We start from the raw sequence: 23,220 nt of genomic DNA on the forward strand, positions 1-23,220 counted from the left end.
CAGGATCACAAAGAGGTTAAATGCCCCTCCCCTTCCTGCAACCACCAGTGTTTTCCTGGACACCAGTATGAATAGTTACCACCAAAGTGCAGGAATCATCCAATAAGAATATCACATAGGGAGGGAAATTAGTGCTGTCGTGGAAGGTTCCTAGAAACCGTATTAGTCTAATTCTATTTTCTCCAGTCACCTTCCACGACAGCTACATCGGAGTAATACCAACAGCTAATTTCTCTAGTGGGGGGGGGGGGGGTGGGGGGGGGGGATCACTGCCTGCAGCACTCGTCTGCCAAATGTTAAATCCCCCATTGAAATTTAGCCTGTAACACCTGGTGAACGTGTGGATGGACGACCCAGTGGCGTGTTATGAATGGGTCACCGAGGAGGAAAAAACCTAAACATGCTAAGCCCAGAAAAACCAGAGAGGTTGGTAACTATGCAGATTGCAGATCCCTGATCCTACCACACAACTAGCAGCAGCCGTGGAGCGTGCCTACGATGAACCTAGACTCCTTCTCACGGCCGGAGGACTAAATAAGCCTAAAGCAAGAAAAGGGGGAAAAATAACTGCCCCAGAGCAGACCCCATAGGAATAGACAGCCTCCACACATGTATTGACGGTGAAACAAGATGAAAACCCAAACACAGGTAGGAAAATAGGCTGAGCAAACGATGGGGCCCAAACTAACTAGAGAGGATAGGAAAGGAAAGACACTGTCTGCAATCTGCCCAAAACCCTACAAAATGTCCAACACTTCTGATGGCAAAATTGACCCTGAAGTCACTAGACTTCTCCCACTATATCAGCACTCTGAAATATTCTGAGACAGAGCAAAAAGAGGCCAATCTAATAAGGGACTAAAAGCAAATTGGCAAATACAGATAAATAAGAGTGGAAATTCAGCACAGCCCAAGCAGGGGCTGGCTGACCACACAAAAAACTGAATAGAACAACAAAATCAAGTGTGAACATTAGCAGAGAACTTAGCTTGAGTTGACTGGAACAGAGCTGAGAACCAAGACCTGACAAGCAGAAGGAATCACCAGCAACTGAATAGGGCGTCGGCTGTCTTAAATCCAATCTGAGCATCCTGAGGTCCAATCGTCATCCTCATTCTCAGGTGTCTGATCTCCACCGATCAAATCAGCCTCACTACCTCCTGTTACCACCAGAGGGAGTCTGGAAGGAGAACTCACAACTGGTGAACCAGAGAATGAACTCACAACAGTGGCGGTTCTGTGTATCCGGTCTGACGAAGCATTCCCCCTTTCTGCCCATGATGTTGCTGTCGCATGAGTAGAATGTGCCCTCAGTGAGGCGGGTGGAGCCAGCTCCTGTGATGCGTAGGTCAGGCAGATAGATTGTATGATCCAATTCGCAATCATGTTCTTTGCCTTCTTGCCCTTATTTCGTCCTGAGAACTGGATGAATAAATTCTGGTGAATCCGCTAGGCTTCACTCTATTGTCTGTAGACAGGACCACTCTGCAAATGTCGAGAGTGTGGAAGGTCTCTTCCTTAGGGTTGGAAGAGCTTGGGCTGAATGAGGACAGTACAATGTCCTGATCCCTATGAAAGTTTGAGTAGAAAGGCGTGATCTAATCTCAAGATGATGATATCTGTAATGATTGCAAGGTGATCTTCTTGAATTGGCAGGGTCTGCAATTCTCCTATACGTCTAGCCGCAGTAATTGCGACTAAGAGGATGGTTAAAGGGTTAGGTTTTCATGGTCATGGAATCTAGAGGCTCAAATGGATCTTAGGTTAGGGTATTGAGCACGGTGTTGAGATCCCAAGGAGGCCCCTGACTGCGGAGTTTAGGACGAATCCTGGCTGCCGAAGCCATAAAATCTTTTTATCCAGCTGTGGCTAGCCAGGTCAAGATCAAAAAAAGTGCTAAGAGCTGATATTTATACCTTTAGTGTGCTGGGGGTAAGGCCCTGTTCTAGACCTTTTGTAAACGTCTAGGGTCTATGCTGCACTGGGATGGAAGGGATCAGGGGTGCCTGGAGAGCACCAGGGCGTAACCCTTTTCCCAGACCTTGGCATAGATTGCCTTGGTTATTGGTTTTTGGCTTTCCTGAAGGGTTTGGATTACCCTATCCTAGATACATTTGGCTCTTAGGAATTCGCCTCAATAACCATGCTGCCAGGTTCCATTTGCCTACATTCGGGTGTAGCAGAGGACCTTGGTGAAGGAGGTCGCCCTTTTTGGGGTAGAAGCCAGGGCCTTCATGGGCCATGGCAAGTAGTGCACTGTACCAACTTCTTCCGGGCCACAGAGGGGCAATTAGTATTGTGGGAACTCGGTCCGTCCGGATTTCCTGAAATGTTTTTTGCCCGCATCAGTATGGGTGGGCAGGCATATGAGAGGTTGGAATCCCACCCTTGGGTGAAGGGCATCTATTCCTTGCACTCCATTCATGTGGTTGAGGGAGACTAATACCCCTGTCTTCGCACTTTGCCTGTTGGCGACTAGGTCTGCCTCCGCCCCATCTTGAGGCTAGGGACAATAATACCGTTTGGTCCAGGCGCCACTCCTCCAGATGAACGTCTTCTCGACTGAGAATCTGCCTGGGTGTTGTCTGATCCTTTCAGACGCGCTGACCAGGAGAAGATCCTTGCTGCTATTGCCTTCAGGCCGGCGTACTTCGTACCCTCTTGGCTGGAGATAGGCCACTGTGGTATGTTGTCCGAGTAGATGCAGATGTGGCGATTTTGGATTAGCGATGATGATTTTTTTTTTTTTTTAGCGATTTTCCTACCGCCTTCAGTTCTCTCAGATTTGAGGAACTGGTGCTGATGCTCGGCAGCCATCGCCCCTGAAAATAGGATCTCTCTACTACTGCGCCCCAGCCTCGTTGGCTGGCATCCGAAAAGAGTGTTTTCTGGGGAAGCTGAACCCAGCTGACTCCCTTCTGAAGATTTCGGTAGTTCAACCACCACCTCAGGGCCGGTTTAACCTGACCAGGGAGGGGAATCCTTCCGGACAATGGAATTTGTCGCCGCATAGGCCAGGCGGATCCTGGAATGTAAAAGCATGTGGCTTTGCAGAATTTGGGTGTGGGCCTGAGCCCAAGAAACCGCCTGGGTGCATGTGGTCAGAGATCCTAGAGCATACATTGACTCTGAGGGTCGGTGCCCGCTGGTCCCTGAACTAGGTTCTTTTGTGGACAAGGTCGACCTGACAAACCTTAGGTAGGAAGGATGTCTTTCCCCTTGAGTCCGAGAGAACTCCCAGACGCTTCCTTCTCGTGGAGGGATAGACCAGGTTCGGTATCCAACCCAGGGATCTTAATATCCCCCGGGGTCTTTCCTTCGTCTATCCTCTGACATGAGATAATTGGTACAGTGAGGAGGAAGTCCAGATATGGGATAATGCCTATCCCCTGGCGCCGGATGAAAATCACTGCTCCCGCCATCAGATGGATTGGCACATGGTAATATGCACCTTTCAGCTCTACCATTGCCATTACCCCCCCTAATTGACTCCATTTTGACTTGCCTGTACCGGACCAAATCATTTTAATGGCTTCAGGTTTATGATTCGTTTTTTTGCTGATGGCTTCGTCACCAGGAAGGGACGTGCATAATGGCTGTGCCCTTCTCCCGCTTTGGCACCCGTGCGTTCTACCGGAGCAGATCTCTTGGTAAGGCGCCCTGAAGGTGTGGAGGCTGTAGGGAGGTAACCCCTAAGCATTACGGAGAAGGACTCTCAAACCCAATTTTTAGTCCCTCTCGTATGGTACGGTGGACCCACTGATTTGTGGAGATGGACTGCCAGCGGGTGAAAGAGCGATAGACGACCCTCCAACCGTGCTTCATTGCTTATCTGGGGTCTGTTGATGGTTAGGGACAAGGATGTCCCTGCCCTTACCCCCACATATACTTTTCCTGAGTATGTCAACAGGACCAGGGATTCCCAGCCAGTCTCTCATTCCGGTACTGGCCCAGCCTCAAGCTGCTTAGCGGCTGTGATCTGACGAGGGCATGCAAATTCAGCTTAGAATAGCTGACAGAGGTTTGGTCACAGGAGGACGAAAAATCTGTCTCCTAGGATTTCTATGTTCCGGAAGAGATCCTTTTGTTCGAAGCCTTGTCCAGGATGTTACCCAGGACAGGCTTGAACATATAGTGGGCCCTGGAAGGGGATGGCGCACCATTTGGAGACAAGTCTCCTCCCTTAGGATTTTAACCAGGGCACTCCTCTAGAGGAGTTAGAAAGGACAGCCGATTTTGCGGCTACCCAGACCTGATGAGAGCCGTCATGCTCAGCCTAGAAGAGCCGGTGCATTAAAGAATTACCCGAGACCTGCGAATTACAGGCTGGTCTTCCATCCTGGTCTTAAGTTTAGCGACCGCTAGCTGAAGCATCAGCTAGGAACCTCGTTGCTTTCTGCAGTAGGGGTAGGGAGTCGGGTATCTTTTTCCCCTGAGGTGCACGGAGTCTGTGCGTAATCAGAGACAGGGCATGTGGAAGCTATATTGGCTTCTAGCAGATTTGTAGAGGTGTCCCAGGACTTCCTTGATAAGCTCTCAAATTTTTTTTTTTTTCTTGATTCATTGTATCTTTGAGCTGGGAGGAGTCCTCAAAGGGATAGGCTTTTTTTTTTTTTGTCAGGGAGGTCTCCTTTTATGGAGGATCAGATTCTGTACATTCTCGTGTACATGACACCTTTGTGCTTCAGCCCAACATCTCGTCCTGTACCGTGTATTTAACTTCTTCCTCCTCCACCCCTATAGTGCTCTTAACCATACTGATTAGCTCACCCATATTCTCAGAACCAAGTGATATTTTTTTGTTCCCTGGTTTTAGGGGTGGACATGGAAGAGGAACCCTCAATCTCCCGAGCGTCCTCTGAATCCGAGGACTGAATTTCGCCTGAGTCTGAGTCAGATCCTATCGGAGCTTTCTTCCTCCTCCTAGAGGGAGGCGGTCTGGGAGAAGGGAGCCATGGAGGAATGAACCTCCTGTATTATGAGGGATTTGATGCTATCCAGGAGAGAGGGCTGCTCAGTGCGAAGGACGTCTCCGTACAGGACAGGCAGAGCTTTCCCCGTATGTCGGAGTCTGGCAGCGCACATTTTACAATTGTGGCAGGTCCTCTTAGGGTCAGAGACCTTTTTCTCCCCATATTAGAGAGGTATGATACGCCATTTTAGGAAATAAATGCTGGATAGCCAGGGCCGACGCCTGCTACTTACAGTAGCAGGGTGTACGCTGGGCAGAGAGGGCTTGTCACCGTCCATGCCTTCTACAGTCAGTGTCACAGGTGTCTTACCTGGTGATCTCCTCACAGGGACCTTGAAAGATTGAGGCCCAATGGGGGGGAACCACATGAAGATGCCCCAGAACGTGACCGCCGGTCCCAGGAGTAACGTGCCCCCCGGCGCACACGTGTGCTCCACCGTGGAACGCATAGGGACAAACCGGAAGTGATGCGCGCCCCAGTGGAAAGCCCAGTAACGCCCGAAGTGGAGGAACGCCACCCTGGGCAGCGTGAGTCCCCAGGAGCCGGCAGCACGGAGGAGGAAGCCAGGCAGCTATCTGGAGGCCCCTGGTATGCACATCACCGCCTCGCTTTACCCCGAAGGAGAGGTGGGAGAGTCCCGCCATGCAGGCAAAGACGGGAGCAGCCACCGGAGGAGAGCAAGGCCCCCGACCTCAGCTGCCCAGCATCTGACAGGTATCTCCAGCTGGTACTGGACGTGGGGTGCTCCCGATCGCCGGCCATGGCAGCACCATCGTAGACCTCTTCATGCCCCATAGGGGACAGGAAAACACTGGTGGTTGCAGGAAGGGGAGGGGTATTTAACCTCTTTGTGCTCCTGTCCCCTATTAGGGCGGGGAAGACATCCTTCGATGTAGCTGTCGTGGAAGGTGACTGGAGAAAGTAATTTCATTTCTTCAATACAAAAAGTGAAACTCTTGTTTTATAGTCATTAAAACAGTGATCTATGTCAAGTGTTTATTTCTGTTAATGTTGATTATGACTTGTAGCCAATGAAAACCCAAAAGTCATTAGCTCAGTAAATGGGAAGCCTTTGCAGATGTTTATTAATTATGCCAAAGTGTTTAAAGTAGGATCCACAATCATGGGGAAGCCTGCTGACTTGACAGATATCCAGACAGCCGTCATTACACACTCCACAACACAAGGAGGGTAAGCCACAAAAAGTCATTGGTTAAAGAAGCTGGCTGTTCAGATTGCTGTATCCAAGCATATTAGTGGAAGGAAAAGGTGTGATAGAAAAGGTGCACAAACAATGGGGATAACTGCAGCCTTGAAAAGTTTAAGTAAAGGCCATTCAAAAAATTGTGGGAGATTCACAAGGAGTGGACTGCTGCTGGAGTCATTGCTTCAAGAGCCACCACACACAAACATATCCAGGACATGGGCTACAAGTGTTGCATTCCTTGGGTCAAGCCACTCATGACCAATAGACAGTACCAGAAGCTTCTTACCTGGGCCAAGGAGAAAAAGAACTAGACTGTTCCTCAGTGGTCCAAGGTGTTTTCAGATGAAAGTAAATTTTGCATTTCTTTTTGAAATTAAGGTCCCAGAGTCAATGGAGAGGCACATAATCCAAGCTGATTGAGGTCTAGTGTGAAGTTTCCACAATCAATGATGGTTTCAGGAGCCATGTCATCTGCTGGTGTAGGTCCACTGTGTTTTATCAAGACCAAAGTCAGTGCAGCCATCTACCAGGAAATTTTAGAGCACTTCATGCTTCCCTCTGCCAACAAGTTTTGAGATGGAAATTTCATTCTCTAGCAGGACTTGGCACCTGTCCACACTGCCAAAAGTACCAATACCTGGTTTAAAAACAGTATCGCTGTGCTTGATTGGCCAGCAAACTCTCCTGACCTTAACCACCTAGAGAATCTATGGGGGATTGTCAAGAGGAGATGAGACACCAGACCCAACAATGCAGAGGAGCTGAAGGCTGCTATCAAAGCAACCTGGGCTTCCTTAACACCTCAGCAGTGCCACAGGCTGATCGCCTCCACGCCATGCCACATTGATGCAGTAGTTGATGCAAAAGGAGCCCCAACCAAGTATTGAGTGCATTTACTGAGCAGGTTTAAAATCCAACATTTTGGATTTTAAAATCCTTTTTCAAGCTGGTATTATAAAGTATTCTAATTTACTGATGTAATGATCTTTGGGTTTTCTTTGGCTGTAAGCCATAATATCAACATTAGCAGAAATAAACACTTGAAATAGATCTGTTTTGTAATGACTCTATATAATGAGTTACACTTTTTGTATTGAAGAACTGAAATAAACTTTTTGATCTAATTTTGTGAGAAGCACTTGTATGACAAATACTGACTGGCATTATATTTGGGGATTATGGCAAGCTGAATCTGGCTGATGTCTACAATGGAAGCAGCAGGACACTTGGAAGCAAGGCAGTAAACAAATTGGTGGCTGCCTGCAGTCTCTTCTTCCCTGCTGTATCTTGTAATGGACACTAAAGATGGCAAGTGTAATCCACTGGAGTGTTTCATCTTCTCTTGTGCATGCTATACTTCTAGGCAATCTTTCATCAGCCACATGTAGTGTACATGGAATACCAAGATTTGTAACTTGGCATGTTCTAATTTTATATTTTCAGATCATATAACACATTTAAAAGAATAAAAAAATGCCCACGTGAACAACGCCACTGTTGTCCATAGGCTCGGAGTCTGGTATTGTTGCTCGGTTGAATGTACCCCAGAAGTAGATTCGGCCTGTTGAGGAGGGGTACGGTTTCTGGCGGGAACATGGATTATTTTTCTAGCGTCATATTTCCTGCTCTTTGCGTGTTAGTTCTATAAGTAACCTGCCTGTGTTTGTTCTCCACTTGACTTTTTTTTTTTCTAGTTTCAGGTGCAGCAGATGCCCAGTATTATGTGATTGTTTGCAGATTGACATCAGAATTGGGTTAATGTATTTTGTAGTCCGTGCAGACACAGTTCTGGAGCGAGGACACGCTTAATGGTTTTGTTTTTGCCTGTCCCTGCAGTCCGCACATGACTGCTGCGTGCACGTTTAATGGCCTACGGCATAGACCAGATAGCCACTGTTTGCTCTGTAGAGTCCCTGAGCATTGTAAATATTTTGTGACACAAGTGTTTAACCCCTTAGCGACCGCCGATATGCCTTTTAACGGCGGTATTTAACTGTACTAGAACCAGAGCGCCACTAATTCACGGCGCTGTGGAGAAAGTGAATAGCGCCCCACCCCCAATGTCAGATTTTCTCCGGGGTCTCGGCTGCTGGGGGTAGCCAAGACCCCAGAGAACATGAATCGGTCGGTTTTTACCGACCCCCACTTTTGCGATCGCCGTTATTAACCCTATAACGGCGACCGCAAAAAAAGCCGTGATTTTACATTTAATTTCTTTCCTCTGATGTGATCGCACATCAGAGGAGAGAGAAAGAGGGTCCCCGATTTACCCCCCCCCCCCCCCCCCGGTACCTCTCCGTGGCCCTCTGTCCCCTCCCGGTGGTCCTGCATCCTGCCGACGTCCTCCGGTGGGCGCCGCCATCTTGGATCCGGGGAAAATGGCGGGCGCATTCGTAATGCGCCCGCCGGGAATCTGCCGGCTCCGGCTGGCAGATTCCATTCATTCATTTTGATCACTATGATAAACTATCATTGTGATCAAAATAAACAAAATAGTACATAATCTCCCCCCTGTTTATCACCCCCTTTGTTAGGCCAACATAACGAAATAAATTTATTTTTTTTTTTTCAGTTTTCCGCTAGGGTTAGGGTTGGACTCGGGTTAGAATTGGGGTTAGGGCGAACTAGGATTAGGGTCGGGATTAAGGTTAGGGGTGTGTTGGGGTTAGGGTTGGAGCAAGAATTGAGGTGTTTCCACTGTTTACCAACTTTGGGGGTCTAAAAATTGGGTCTAAAAAAATCACTTTTGTGGAAATAAAAAAATACTTTTTATTTTCACGGCTCTGCGTTTATAAACTTCTGTGAAGCGCTTGGGGGTTCAAAGTGCTCACCACACATCTAGATAAGTTCCTTAGGGGGTCTAATTTCCAAAATGGGGTCACTGGGGGGGGTTTCCACTGTTTAGGCCCATCAGGGGCTCTGCAAACGCAACATGACGCCCGCAGACCATTCCATCAAAGTCTGCATTCCAAAATGGTACTCCTTCCCTTCCCAGCTCTCCCATGCGCACAAACAGTGGTTCCCCCCCCACATATGGGGTATCGGCGTACTCAGGACAAATCACACAACTGTGGGGGTATGATTTCTCCTGTTACCCTTGAAAAAATAAAAATTTGGGGCGAAAAGATCACTTTTGTGGAAAAAAAAAATGGATTTTTTATTCACGGCTCTACGTTCTAAACCTCTGTGAAGCACTTGAAGGTTCAAAGTGCTCACCACACATTTAGATAAGTTCCTTAATGGGTCTAGTTTCCAAAATGGGGCCACTTGTTGGAGGTTTCCACTGTTTAGGCACATCAGGCGCTCTCCAAACGCGACATGGCATCCAATCTCAATTCCAGCCAATTCTGCGTTGAAAAAGTCAAACGGCGCTCCATCCCTTGCGAGCTCTGCTGTGTGCTGAAAAAGTGGTTTACCCCCACATATGTGGTATCGGCGTATTCAGGAGAAATTGTACAACAAATTTTGTAGTTGATTTTCTCTTTTAACACTTGTGAAAATAAAAATTGGTTCTGAAGTAAATTTTTTGCAAAAAAAAGTTACATGTTAATTTTTTCCTTCCACATTGCTTTAGTTCCTGTGAAGCATGTAAAGGGTTAATAAACTTCTTGAATGTGGTTTTGAGCACCTTGAGGGGTCTATTTAGAATGGTGTCATTTTTGGGTATTTTCTGTCATGCACACCCCTCAAAATGACTTTAAATGTGATGTGGTCCCTAAAAAAAAAAAATTGTTTTGTAAAAATGAGAAATCGCTGGTCAACTTTTAACCCTTATAACTTCCTGACAAAAAAAAAATTTGCTTCCAAAATTGTGCTGATGTAAAGTAGACATGTGGGAAATGTTATTTATTAAGAAATTTGTGTGACACCTCTCTGATTTAAGGGCATAAAAATTTAAAGTTTTAAAATTGCAAAATTTTCAACATTTTTGCCATATTTCCGTTTTTTTCATAAATAAACACAAGACTTATCGAAGAAATTTTACCACTAACATGAAGTACAATATGTCACAAAAAACAATCTCAGAATCAGCGGGATCCATTAAAGCGTTCCAGAGTTATAACCTCATAAAGTGACAGTGGTCAGAATTGTAAAAATTGGCCTGGTCATTAAGCTGCAAACTGGCTCTGTCACTAAGGGGTTAAATGACTGTCCACTTTTAGGCTTTAGATCTTAACTCTGAGTGTCTCCATGTGATGGAAATGCAGCTAGAAATCAGAATCTCAGGCGCTCCCAGTGTAGTCTGGGTGTTACCAGACTGGTCCTACTAGCGACGTCCTGGAACTTGAAATCCCCATGCACCAGATGGGAATCTATTACTAATATTACCATGGATGCAGGAAAGCAAGATTTACTACAAAACATGATGATGATGATAATAATCATAGAATCGTAGAGTTGGAAGGGACCTCCTGGGCCATCTGGTCCAACCCCCTGCTCAAAGCAGGATTCGCTAAATCATCCCAGTCAGATGTTTGTCCAGCCTCTGTTTGAAGACTTCCATTGAAGGAGAACTCGCCACTTCTCGTGGCAGCCTGTTCCACTCATTGATCACTCTAACTGTCAAAAAGTTTTTTCTAATATCTAATCTGTGTCTCCTCCCATTCAGTTTCATCCCATTGCTTCTAGTCTTTCCTTGTGCAAATGAGAATAAAGTTGATCCTTCTACAATGTGACAGCCCTTTAGATATTTGTAGACAGCTATTAAGTCTCCTCTCAGTCTTCTCTTTTGCAAACTAAACATTCCCAAATCCTGCAACCTTTCCTCATAAGACAGGGTTTGCAGACCGGTCACCATTCTGGTCGCTCTTTTCTGAACTTGCTCCAGTTTGTTGATGTCTTTTTTAAAATGTGGTGCCCAAAACTGGACACAATATTCCAGATGAGGTCTGACCAAAGAGGAGTAGAGGGAAATAATTACGTCACGTGATCTAGATTAAATAACTATAGTTCCAAAATATTTGGTTACGGTTTGTTGGCATTTGTCTGTAGTAGTGAAATATTTCCAGCATATTAAATATTAATAATGCCACCATTCTTGATCACTAAATCAATGTAACTTCAGACTTCTGAATCCTCCTAGCGCACAATGAGGATTCTCCGGTGCCAGCATTGGGAGCAACTGTGACCGCAAGTATGTGATTTTCACACCTCCATCCACATTCCTGCTAATTATACCCAGCTTTGCTAATGTCACTTGTATTGATTGAGCAAGGCCGGTCACGTCTAGTTGGCATGTGACCACATGTATGCAAATCTCATATTTGGGCTAACCTTATCAGGGGCGTAACTACAGTACAGTAGGTGCAAGGGTTGCAATCGCACCCAGGCCCTGGAGCTTAGGGGCCCCAAAATTCCCTTTGGCCTTTATAAAAAGACCAGTACTACTAAGGGTATGTGCACACGGTGTGGATTCTGCTGTGGAGTTTTCCGTTCAGATTTTGCTAAATCCGCAGGTAAAATGACCTGCTTTTTACCTGCGGATTTAGTGCAGATTTACTACGGTTTTTCTGCAATTTTTGTGCGGATTTCCCCTGCAGATTTACACCTGCGGATTTCTATAATGGAGCAGGTGTAAAACTGCTGTGGATCTGCACAAAAGAAGTGACATGCTGCAGTTTTAAATCTGCGCAGAAAAATCTGCAGCATGTGCACTGCATCTTTGTTTTACTTAGGGTGACAGATTCCCTTTAAGGCTATTAGCTGCTGGCATTGACATCAGGGGCTTATCTACAGCATTCTGTAATGCTGTAGATAAACCCCCGATGTAACCTGAAAGATAAGAAAAACACCTTAGATTATACTCACTGGAGAGGACTGTCCGGTCCGATGGGTGTCACGGTCTGGTCCGGCTCCTCCCATCTTCTTACGATGCCGTCCTCTTCCCTTCCTGTAGTAGCTCTGGCGCAGGCACACTGCTGTACCCTGTTGAGGGCAGAGCAGAGTCCTGCAGTGCGCAGGCGTCGGGAGAGGTCTGGCCCTGGGCACTGCAGTATTCTGCTCTGCCCTCAACAGGGCAGAGCAGTGCACCGAAGCCACGACAGGAAGGAAAGAGGACGGCATCGTATGAAGATGGGAGGCGCCGGACCGGACCACCCCCTCCGGTGAGTATAATCTAAAGTGTTTTTCTTAAGCCCCCGATATAACCTGAAAGATTATCTACAGCATTACAGAATGCTGTAGATAAGCCCCTGATAGGGCAAAAAAGGGTGACAGATTACCTTTTAAATGGTACTGTACATCACTTGCAGAGCTGCTGTGGATCTGCAGGGCCAAATCCGAAGCGGATCCGCAGCAGAATCCGCACCGTGTGCACATACCCTAAAGGCTTGCAATAATTGGGGGGCTGCTTTGAGGCCCACACTGTACAAGTTGCGCCACTGCACATGATGACAAACTCCCAGCGCCAACACTGGAGAATCCTCCTGGCACACGAGCTCTGTGAGGATTCAGGAGTCTGCAATCAGTCAATGCAGACTTTAACTTCAAGCTTGGACAACTACTTTAACCAAAAACACTGTACTAAGACTGATATTATCACCATACAGTGACCTTATAATGGTAATATTAGTTCTACACCAGTGCTCTGCAGACAATATATTTGTATGTGTACATTCTCGCTAAGGCTACTTTCACATTTCCGGATTTTAAAATCCGGCGGGCTGCGGCGAAAAGTTGTCAAACCTGATCCGGTAGGAGCCGCAGCCCGCCAGATCATCTGTTTTTGCCAGATACGGTGCAGGAGAGGGAGAGGGAAAGTCTTCGGGCATGCGCTCTGCAAAAAAGCGGTCCGGCACTGTCAAACGTTGCATGGAACATTTTTTGCCATTTCCGGCTAAAGCCGGACACGCCGCATGGCCATCAGGCGCAATGCGGCGATAATGTAAGTCTATGGGGGAAAAAGCCGGATCCGTTTTTTTCCATTTTTCGCCGCATCGCGCCTGATGCTTCAAAACGGAAATGTGAAAGTAGCCTAATTGTTGTCATTCATTTTCCCTTATCCCTGTCATGGTGGTCTGGACCAAATGCATAACTCGTCCCTGCAATATGTAACAGACATCTTCACTTTACTGATTTTCCTGAACCCTCACATTCTACCACCTCTACACAAGCCGCAGCTTTGATGCCTTATAATAATTCCCCTGTGCCTCCTTTAATACTTCTCCTTGACCTTTTTATAATGACCTTGTACCTCAAAATATCCCCTGTGTTTTGTTGTATTAAAACTGACTCCTTGTTTCCCCTAAAATAACAATGCCCCTCCCCCCCCATTGTGCCTCCTTATAATGACCCTCAGTGCCTCTTTATTTATCCTGAGCAGAGGCGTACATAGAAATAACAAAGTCCATAGATAGGATTTTATCACGACCGTCAAAGAGCATATCTCCCAACATTTTAAGAAATGGAGAAGAGCATGTATTGCAACACGTGGTTATTTTGCCCCTCCTGAAGCCCCAAAGTGGTTTTGCTCACAATAGCCCTTTCATGACCCTGTATAGTATTATGCCCACACAGTATGATTGCCTCACAAACCTTACACACTGTATGATGCCCCACACAATAAGAGTGCCACCACAGCCCCCATACAGTATGTCACTACAGCCCATAACATAGTATAATGTCCCCCATAGACCTCCAGACAGTATACTGTCCAACACTGCCACCCCGCACAGCATAATGTCCACCAGAACCTCCCTGCACAGTAAGCTGGTCAAACCATTATCCATCCCACACAGTATGACAGATTCCGCATACACTATGGAATTCTCACATAGCGCCAAAACTGTTCGACGGTCCCCCACAAACCCCTATATAGTATTATGATCCTCCGCTACACCCCCCCGCCCCCCCCCCCCTGCATATAGTATGACCTCCTCCAACTCTTCCATCATGCCCGTGACCTGCTGGGGTAAGTGATGGAGCTGGCGATTTAATAACACACACCATTGGCTATAGACTAAAAATCCCCAGTTAGCTTATTCAACGATATTAAAGAATAAGCCAAATACTAAAACATGTTTTTTAGGAGCATACACCCTTTTACTGGACGACCTGTTAGGAGAGCAAGCTGATCCTGTTCAAATAAAAAATGGCAACATTAAGGACAAAGTTTTAAATTATTTAAACAGAGGCCAGGAGAAGAGGCTCCAACAAGATCCAAACCCTGTCAGACCAGCAGCAGTGGAACATGTACCATCTCCTCTCGAAATGCAAAAGGATCCAGCCAGCCTGCCAGGGAGCCGCTACCCAAGTACCAGGTAGGAGCCATTTGTATCCCAAAGTGAACATCCAAATTCTACTTGCTGAAATCCGTGTCTTTCCCTCTACATCGTGCAGCTTTCAGATGGGATAGCAAAAAACAATGACCAGTTCCCATTTTAAGTAATGGGAGCATCCTGAGGACACTTGTTCTCCTGCAAAGGGTCTAAGGTCATCATTCCCCATTTGGAGGAATTGATTCCACAGTAGTCCACTAGAACCACCACCTTGTCTCCTTACTATCCAGAATGTGACTTCCATGGAGAAGTAGGTGAATTACCTCTCCAAGGTGAGTTTTATGGCAACCGCTCCCCCTTTATGCCATGTTCACTGTTTTGGCTAAACAATGTACAGACTTCTGCATCCCCTCAATAGGATCTTCTGGGCCTCTTCTCTGTGGCTGTTCAGTTATTTCTTCCAGTCTTGAGTTTGAGTGTCACGGCTTTACCACGACAGAGGAGCCAGAAGTCCGCAGCGTCTGATTCCTCTTACTAATGCACTAATTAAAAGCCCTTTTCATATTAAACGGAGTAAGTTTTTTAGCCGTGCAGGGGTTAATCTTCTAAGTTGAGAGCCCCTGGAAGCTTTCTTGTGTTAAGGCCCTCAGCTGTGCGTTGTTAGACACTCTCATCCCCTATATAAACTGGGTCCTGGCTAGCACTATTTGGCAGTTAGCTTATGCTGCATATCTAGAGGAGGTTGTTGGTGGTTATTGGAGAAGGTGGATTTATCTGTGACTGTTGCTCGGTTTTGTGTGTGTAATTCCCTTTCTTTTCCTCTTTTGGTTTAACCCCATCCTCAACTCCCTTGCGTTTACCTCTGTTGTTTGTGTGTATTTGTATGACTGACTGGTGTTTTTCCTTTATCCCTGCTAGTATTACCTTGTGGTTCTGGTTGGGGAATTATGGTACACTACTACTCCCCTCTACCCTGGGTGGGGGAAGGGTACAGACGGAGGACGGATTTAGAAGCTATGGCAAGGCACGTGACCCCGGCATCTTCCCAATCAGAAGCAATCCAGGGAACAGGGCAAGCTTGGGCGGCCCTAGTGTTAGGGACAGGGTAGGAGTCCCTAGTCCTAGGACACCTGACAAGAGTCGTGACAGTGTGATTGTCAGGGAAGTGTCTGGTTAGATTGTTTCTCCATTTGATTCCTACCTAGTGTTGCCATAGTGACAGTGAAATTTAGGAATCCTGCAATGTGACAAGCTTCCTAGAAGCATGCTACAGTAACCTGAAACTTAAAAGTGCAATTTCCAGAGTTTATTTTTCAGACTAATTGTCTGTTTAACCCTTTTACCTTAAACTTTACCTAGGATCCTAAGGCCAGTGAAAAATAGTAAGGCATAAGTGATGGTGGTTTTTTTTTTTTTTTTTTGGTCCTTCATCGACATACTGTATAACCTGTTAGATTATATGCTGTTTAGCAATACATGAAAACAAATTATTTTGGAGGAAACATGAATCCATTAAAACCAGAAGTCGGTCACTAACATGTGTGAGGGTGAATAATCGCAATATCCCAGGAATACACAGAACAGGAAATAAGACTTTGTTCCTGTCTCATGACTCTGAGTCACTGAACAAACCTGTAATGCCGATTACAAACACTTCTGATCCTTGGGTGTTCCCTCACACGTAGTATCCAGGACAGGACGATACACCACTGCATCAACTGCTGCTAAGACAATGACTACACTTGAGTAAGTTGTGAAATGTGATCATTCCACTGAAACTAGTTGATGATTCTGCTGAAATACAGAAACTGTCCATATAAAGTAAAGTTGCGCCCGATCAAGTTGCTCCAAACAACCTATTCAAATGATTTGACTGACCCGGAAAGATTATTCGCTGACAATTTCTTTACAGAAGAAAATATTCCTGTGTAACCTCTTGCCCCATGCCATCTCTGCTTTTATGGTTAAGCAGTACCTAATGATATTGATTGTCTTACATAATGATCTAACAGCGAGAAATCAAGTTTTTAAAACTGTGCCTTTGGGGTGAAACTATGTATTCCCTGCTCCTCAGCCCTCCTATGTATTCCTGGACTAGTGGCACCTTCCTCTGACTGGTGGTTATTATAGACTATATGCACACGTTTAGTATTTACAGCAGATTCTTGCGTAACAGGAAAAATGTGCGTAAAAGGTGAGTCTCATTCATTTGGGTGAAAAATCGTTCAGAAACACTAAATATTGACATGAAGCTTTGAAACTACTTCAAATATTCAAGGAAAAAATAAGCATGTACATGAGACTTTAAGAAACTCATTGACTTTGTTTTTGCTGAGAAAGTCATGATGTTAAAGCCAATTGCCATCAGTTTTAACGAGAGGCGGACTGTGGAGCCGGAAGTGCAATGTTACGCTCCAATGCACTTCCAGCCTCATTCTGAATATATTTTTCAGAAAATTGATTTCTCGCCACATTTCAGTCCCATGCTTTGTCCCCAAAGAACTACATAACCACACAAATAGTTTGGTGTATTTGTCTACATCATTGACAAGCTATGTCTTTACAGTACACAAAGCCGGCCTCCGACGTGAATATGCTGGGGGAGATGATGTTCGGGTCTGTGGCAATGAGTTACAAAGGTTCCACCTTGAAGATTCATCTAATCCGGTAAGTGTCCCCAGGCAAACGTTACCTGATCCTCTGCCTAAACTCCAGGAACGCAGAGCAGAATGGAAGATGCACCTGTTACACAGATCTTGTCTAAGAGGCAGGAAAATGGAATTGTGGCAATTATTGCTGCTGCCCCCAAGTTCTGAGGGAGGGCGCTGTATTTCCTCCAGACTTCTGATCTGAAACTGAGATACGGGCAATGAGTCAAGTAGTGAAATCATTTGCAAATATTTAGTTCTGGTTTCCATGGCACCAAAGATATGACTACCATCAGGGAAGTAGTTCAGTTGTGGATCAAGATTGAATGCCAAACTTAGTGATAACAGCACTAAAATATAAAGGTGATACGAGTTTCTTTCCCATGTGCCGTATTGGTGTAAGACGTGAGCTGCACACTGAAATGAGAAGATTGGACATAGACTTTTCTGGGGAGATGTCACCAACTATCCATAATCTGATTGGATGGGGTACAATCTGCTGACTATCTGCTACATTCTTAGAATATTCTTTCAGCGAATTGATGGTTCATATACAGTTCTATGGAGGAGATGCTTTTAGTTCTACTGCTAGATGTCCATGGCCATATTATACATTTCCAAAAGGAATAACAGGAACGTCGTCCCCATGTAGCGTTTAAGTAGAAATGCTTCATAATTGGTATTTCTTGGGTCATTCATGTGTTTACTAAAACAGGCCTGACAGCAATTGCTTGTCGGTATGGTCAGTTATATTGTGCGTGAGTGGGGCATAAAAAGTACCTATAATTCACGCTACCTCATCTAGAGTGTCAGAGTGGAGCCTTCTGACCAGATTTGGCCTGTCTCACTGTTTTGTTAATACGTTGGTCCTTTTGAATACAATTGAAGAATTGAGTCGTCTATTTTCACATTCCCCAAAAGAGAATACTAAAAATGAAGGTGACGTTTGAAATTTTTACCAACCAGGAACTTTCACTTCCTACAGAATATTGATGCTTCTCATACATGTGATGAGATGTCTCTATGTATTATGCAACCAAGTAAATGGAGTAGGACACAGCTGCTTTTAAAGAGTAAATGTGCTTCCAATGGGTTAATAATTTAGATGTGTTTTTCAGCACTTTTTTTTTGTGCTGAAAAAGCCCCTCTTGGCTTATACTCAAGTGAGGGTCCCAGAAGACTGAGGGGGAGCGGCAGAGGGTCACAGGAGGCAGGAGCTTGCTGCTGCGGCTAAAGAGAAATGAATCTTCACAGAGAATATTTATTTCTCTTTAACCCCTTTCTGACATAAGACATATCATTCCCACCTGGGCCAACTTGACCATGGACGGAATATTACGTCATCGATCGGCTGTGCTCACCGGGGGGGGGTGTGCTCGGCCGATCGTGGCCGGGTATCAGCTGCACCTCTAGATGAATTCATTGAGTGGTGTATTTATGGAAGGTTCTGCTGTTTTGGCCCCTCATGGGCTCTCCCAGTGGGTCATGGCACCTGCAAGCCATAACAGTAAAATCTAGCTCTCCTTCCCTTCCCAGCTCTAATGTTTGGGCACATGGCAGTTTGCCCCCACATATGGGGTATTTGCATACTCAGGACATCTTTTGGGGTCCAATTTTTCCTGTTACCCTTGGTAAAATAAAAAAGTCAATGTTTTATTTATTTTTTTTTTTAAACATTCCACAATGTCTGTGAAGCTCCTGAAGGGTTAATACTACTTGAATATGATTTTGAGCACCTTCAGGGGTGCAGTTTTTAGAATGGTGTCACTTTTGGGTATTTTCTATCATATAGATCCCTCAAAGTGATTTCAAATGTGATCCCTTTAAAAAAAGGAAAAAAAAGTGTAAAAATGAGAAATCGCGGTTTACCTTTTAACCCTTAACTTCCTAATTGTGCTGATATAAAGTGAAGATGTGGGAAATGTTACGTAAGAATTTTATGTGACATTTCTCTGTGAATTAAGGGCATGAAAATTCAAAGTTTGAAAATTGCGAAATTTTTGCCAGATTTCTTTTTTTTTCCACAAATAAACGCAAGTCATATCAAAGAAATTTTACCACTATCATGAAGCACAATATGTCACGAGAAAGCCGTGTTATATTCACTGGGATCCATGGAAGCATTCGAGTTATCGCCCCATAAAGGGACAGTGGTCAGAATTGTAAAAATTGGCCTGGTCATAAATGTGAAAACCACCCTTGGGGTAAAGGGGTTTATTGTGGGCAAAGTATTTGCAGCCCCTGGCCTTCTACAGCTGCCAAGTGATCAATTGTGCCCGCTACTTAATGGAATGCATATTCACTGCCCTCCATAGCCATGCCATTGCAGCTGCCGGCACCCAGAGCAAGATGCTGCGAGGGAGTGTGCAGATAAAATAATATTTCGAGATAATGAGAGATATATATTTGTGTACTGTACGACGCCCGTTACTGAACAGAAAATTAAGCACAGATATATGCACATAATTTCACCAAAAAAATCAGCTATTCTGGTATCTAACCCTGGTAGCACATTTTCCCCAGGTGTACAGGCATCTTAAGTTTGGAGACACTAACTTTATTTTCTCTTCCTTTATTTTTTTAGGTGTCCTCTTCAGCTCATGATTAGTAAAGTGTTCTCTGCTAAAGTCGGCAGTTTCAGCACCAGCATGTAAGGAATATGTACTGACCTGTGATTAATATGAACTTCTAACCTTTCTTATTATACTAAAGGAGTTGTCCATTACTTGGACAATCCCCAGGTTTCCCACAGGATACTTTTTCGGTGCAGCAGCTCTCATTTCATCCAAATGTATGTGATTCGTCCAAAAGTGGGGAGTATAAATCCAGCGCTCAGTCCGAGTAGTGGACAACCCCTTAAAAGTATAGTAGTTTTACCTCCAGGTGTATACATACTGTACATACATGCATACATCTCAACTGACACATGAATAAATGTTCTCTTGAATAAGCCCTTATTCAGATTTCCGTGACTTCATAGAACATAAGGCAATTTTCTTCAGGATGTCTGTTTCTACCAAAAGACTAAATGGTGTTGTGATGTATTTTTGTTCTAGCATGACAACCATGATTAGATTCCATTTAAGGCAAATTCCCACACAAACTGTCATCAAGATGTCACCTCCATCCCAAACTACTTGTATGTGCATGTACAATTTTCAAAGACCACTCGAGCAATACCTGTTGCATGGACAGTCAAAATAACTGTTTGCATAGGGACAGACACATTAGGATTAGACACAGGGAATAGATCTACAGACAGGAGGAATTCCATCTCTCCTGTCTCTTTATTCCAGGTTTAGAAGCATTATTAGTATGGAAGATATTATTCTGAAGTACTAAGCAGTATAGCTGTGAATCAAGAATTAAGGTGGGATAAATGGCAGAACAGGCAGATGCTGCTTATAATTGCTTCTCCCTGTACACTAAGAGCTGTAATCGAATACTATAATGGGCTGGCAGTATGTCTTGCTGTCACAAAGACTGTTTGCGCTATTTCCAGAGTGCATGTGGTGGGGAGCAGTGGCTCATAAGTTGAGTATACATAGATTTCTAAAGAAATATTGCAAAGCTGTTCACTTGTACTATTCATTTATGCAAAATTTTATGGAGCCGCAGTGACAATTTAAGCGCTAGAGCCTTTTCATTCTAGCTATTGATGGTTGTCACAATCTGTAGCATTTCGTTGTTGGTAAAACCTATAAGTTTCTTATCAGTTTAGGCTCCCCATAGGATTTTGCCCTTTTATAACACCATACAAACATGTATCTTTAAACACAGTTGCACCATCACGAGGTGTTCGAGGTCGGATAATTCACGAAGGGTATGTGTAGATGTTCAGTAATCGGCAGCGCTTTGGACTCGGCGAGTGTCCGCTGCATCCAAAACGCTGCTGCTGGCTGTTAAACGCAGGTGAATCCGCATGTATTCATTGAACTGTGCATTCAGCGCATCCATTACATTGTACGGGTGAGATTTATCTTGCTGAGACTCGCATTTTCAAGATAAATTGACATGTTGTGGTCTGGAAAGACTCGCTGCACGTCCGTCCCTGCAGATGAATCCTCTGTGATCACTGAACCGTGTGGATTCACCACGTCTAATACACTGTACAGGTGACATTTTATCTTGCGGAGGCTCGCGTCTCTGCAAGATAAATAGACATGCTGCGGTCTGGGAAGATGTGTCGCATGTCCGTCTCCGCCGGTGAGATCCGCAGGCGTCCGTGCACGCGTAGAGGACATGGGATTCCTTTTAATTGCATCCACTATGCTGTAACATACCTGCAGTGTTTACTGACCATGTGCACATACCTTAACGGGACAGTGAGTTGGGGCAAAAATCCTGTATTAATAATACTAAAATTCGCCTCAAACTTGTCTGACCCAACCATTTGTAAAGTGTACTTGCATCCTGCATGTAGGCACAAATGTTTATATTGGAAGAGCTATCTGCACCTATGTCTTCATTTTAGTAAATCTTAAAATATCCCCAGGAGCTTCTGCAAGTGCTGTGTGCGTTTTACCTAGAGGAATTAGTCTTCTGTTCTAATGGAGCTGCACTGGAATACATATTGGCCCTGATTTGTCAAAACCAGTTAGCCGTCCCCCCTAGTCTGTCTTCATGAAGAGGGGGTGCTAAAGTCAGGGGCTTCTGATTTATTAACACACGCCTCTTAACAACTTGGGCACATTTTTTCAAGTGTGTGTGCCTCCACACAAAATGGGGAATAAGATTTGTGGCGTAAAAAACATTCCACTCATCGTGGTTCTGACGAATGGAGGTCGCCATGCTCCTAAGAGTGGCGCAAAAATGGCTTGAGAATTCCATAAGTCATAAAATCTTGTTGCAGCCTCTCATTGTGCCAAAATTTGCCAGTTTTCAAAACTTTGTATGCCAGAATTATTCCTGGCTCCTGTTGCCACCCCTCCTAAAGTGTTGCTATTTTATGGAAACTGTGATAATTTCCCAAACATTTTTATATTTTAATAAGTTGGCAACAATATGAGAAGTTTATCAAATACTTCATCTACTTGGAGGTTATCAAGTTCTATAAAATATTTGATTTTTGCTGGAATAGTATAGTTACAACTATCAACTAAAGGCTTCTATTATCTGGAGGTCAATAAAACAATATTGGTCTTCCATCCAGTTGTAGATCCCCGGTAATATTTTTTATAGCCTCCCACGTTGGCGTTCTAGTAACACTATATTTTTTTTTTTTTTCTGTTCCAGTATACAGGATAGTGTGGAGCACATGAGTCATGATGGCACAGGTCACAAGCTTGGTGTGAGTCACACTGGACAAGGTTCATGTCAGACTGCATCTAACCTAGGTATGTGTAGTATTTGGATTAACTATTTGTTTTTGTTTTTTTTGTGTGCTGATGAGCATCACATGTCTAACTATTGACACCTTTAGTGATGTCAGCTATCCTGGACTAATAGAAATTGCAGACAGAAGTTGTCATCTACAGACAAGCCCATCAACCCCACTTTAAAAGTGCTTGTCCATATATCCTATAACTGATATCATAATATTATATGTTGCCTAATAAAGGCGGCATTTCCAATAAATACATAAATCATACAAAAGAAGGAAAACCATGTGCCATAAAAACAATAGAATTTTATTATAAATTTATAAAAGCATTGAAGTACAATGCAATCATGTAAGGAGACAATGAATGCAACAGAACAACGGTCTATACAACAGGTACAATAAATTATGTGCAATTCAATAGTCCATATGGAGCTACAACAGCTTCCAGAAAAAATGTAATTCCCAAAATATGAGAATGAGTGATTATATCAAATATCATTAGCATCTAAAGCCCACAAAAGCCATACTCATGGAGTGGCATTAATATATATACACACATTGTTCAGAGTATTTATTATACAAAAAATAGAAATGTATCAAAACCAATGTTAAAGATCCCTACATAAATGATGGCATGCAGCCATAAAATCAGATCCTCAATCGCCAATATAAGGGAGTATTAGATCTTAAATTAAATGCAGCAAGTGAAACAGGCTAAGAAAAGAGGCATAGTGCAGTCATTAAAGCCCAAAAAAGCTGCTCACAAACATAGTATGAAAACCATTTGGCAAAGAGGGGAGAGGCTAGGGTTAATGGCTGCTGCTACTGTACCTGAGTGACCAAGGCACCCCTG

At 44.4% G+C, this 23,220-nt stretch overlaps 1 protein-coding gene across 4 annotated transcripts in view; it reads left to right on the plus strand.

The window, feature by feature from the left end:
- FNIP2 (folliculin interacting protein 2) overlaps nucleotides 1-23,220 on the plus strand; it is a 148,215-nt gene that overhangs the window by 75,032 nt on the left and 49,963 nt on the right. For 3 of the 4 annotated variants that reach the window (XM_073576650.1, XM_073576666.1, XM_073576658.1), the window contains 4 exons: nucleotides 14,310-14,438; nucleotides 16,963-17,063; nucleotides 19,629-19,694; nucleotides 22,280-22,380. In XM_073576650.1, the coding sequence (XP_073432751.1) occupies nucleotides 14,310-14,438; nucleotides 16,963-17,063; nucleotides 19,629-19,694; nucleotides 22,280-22,380 (397 nt within the window). The remainder of the gene's footprint in view (nucleotides 1-14,309; nucleotides 14,439-16,962; nucleotides 17,064-19,628; nucleotides 19,695-22,279; nucleotides 22,381-23,220) is intronic. The other variant, XM_073576676.1, reaches the window with a different exon arrangement.

This window comes from Dendrobates tinctorius, unplaced genomic scaffold (genome assembly GCF_039654945.1).
Source record: "Dendrobates tinctorius isolate UK_male_01 unplaced genomic scaffold, ASM3965494v1 ptg000008l, whole genome shotgun sequence".
In the NCBI taxonomy this organism is placed as follows: Eukaryota; Metazoa; Chordata; class Amphibia; order Anura; family Dendrobatidae; genus Dendrobates; species Dendrobates tinctorius.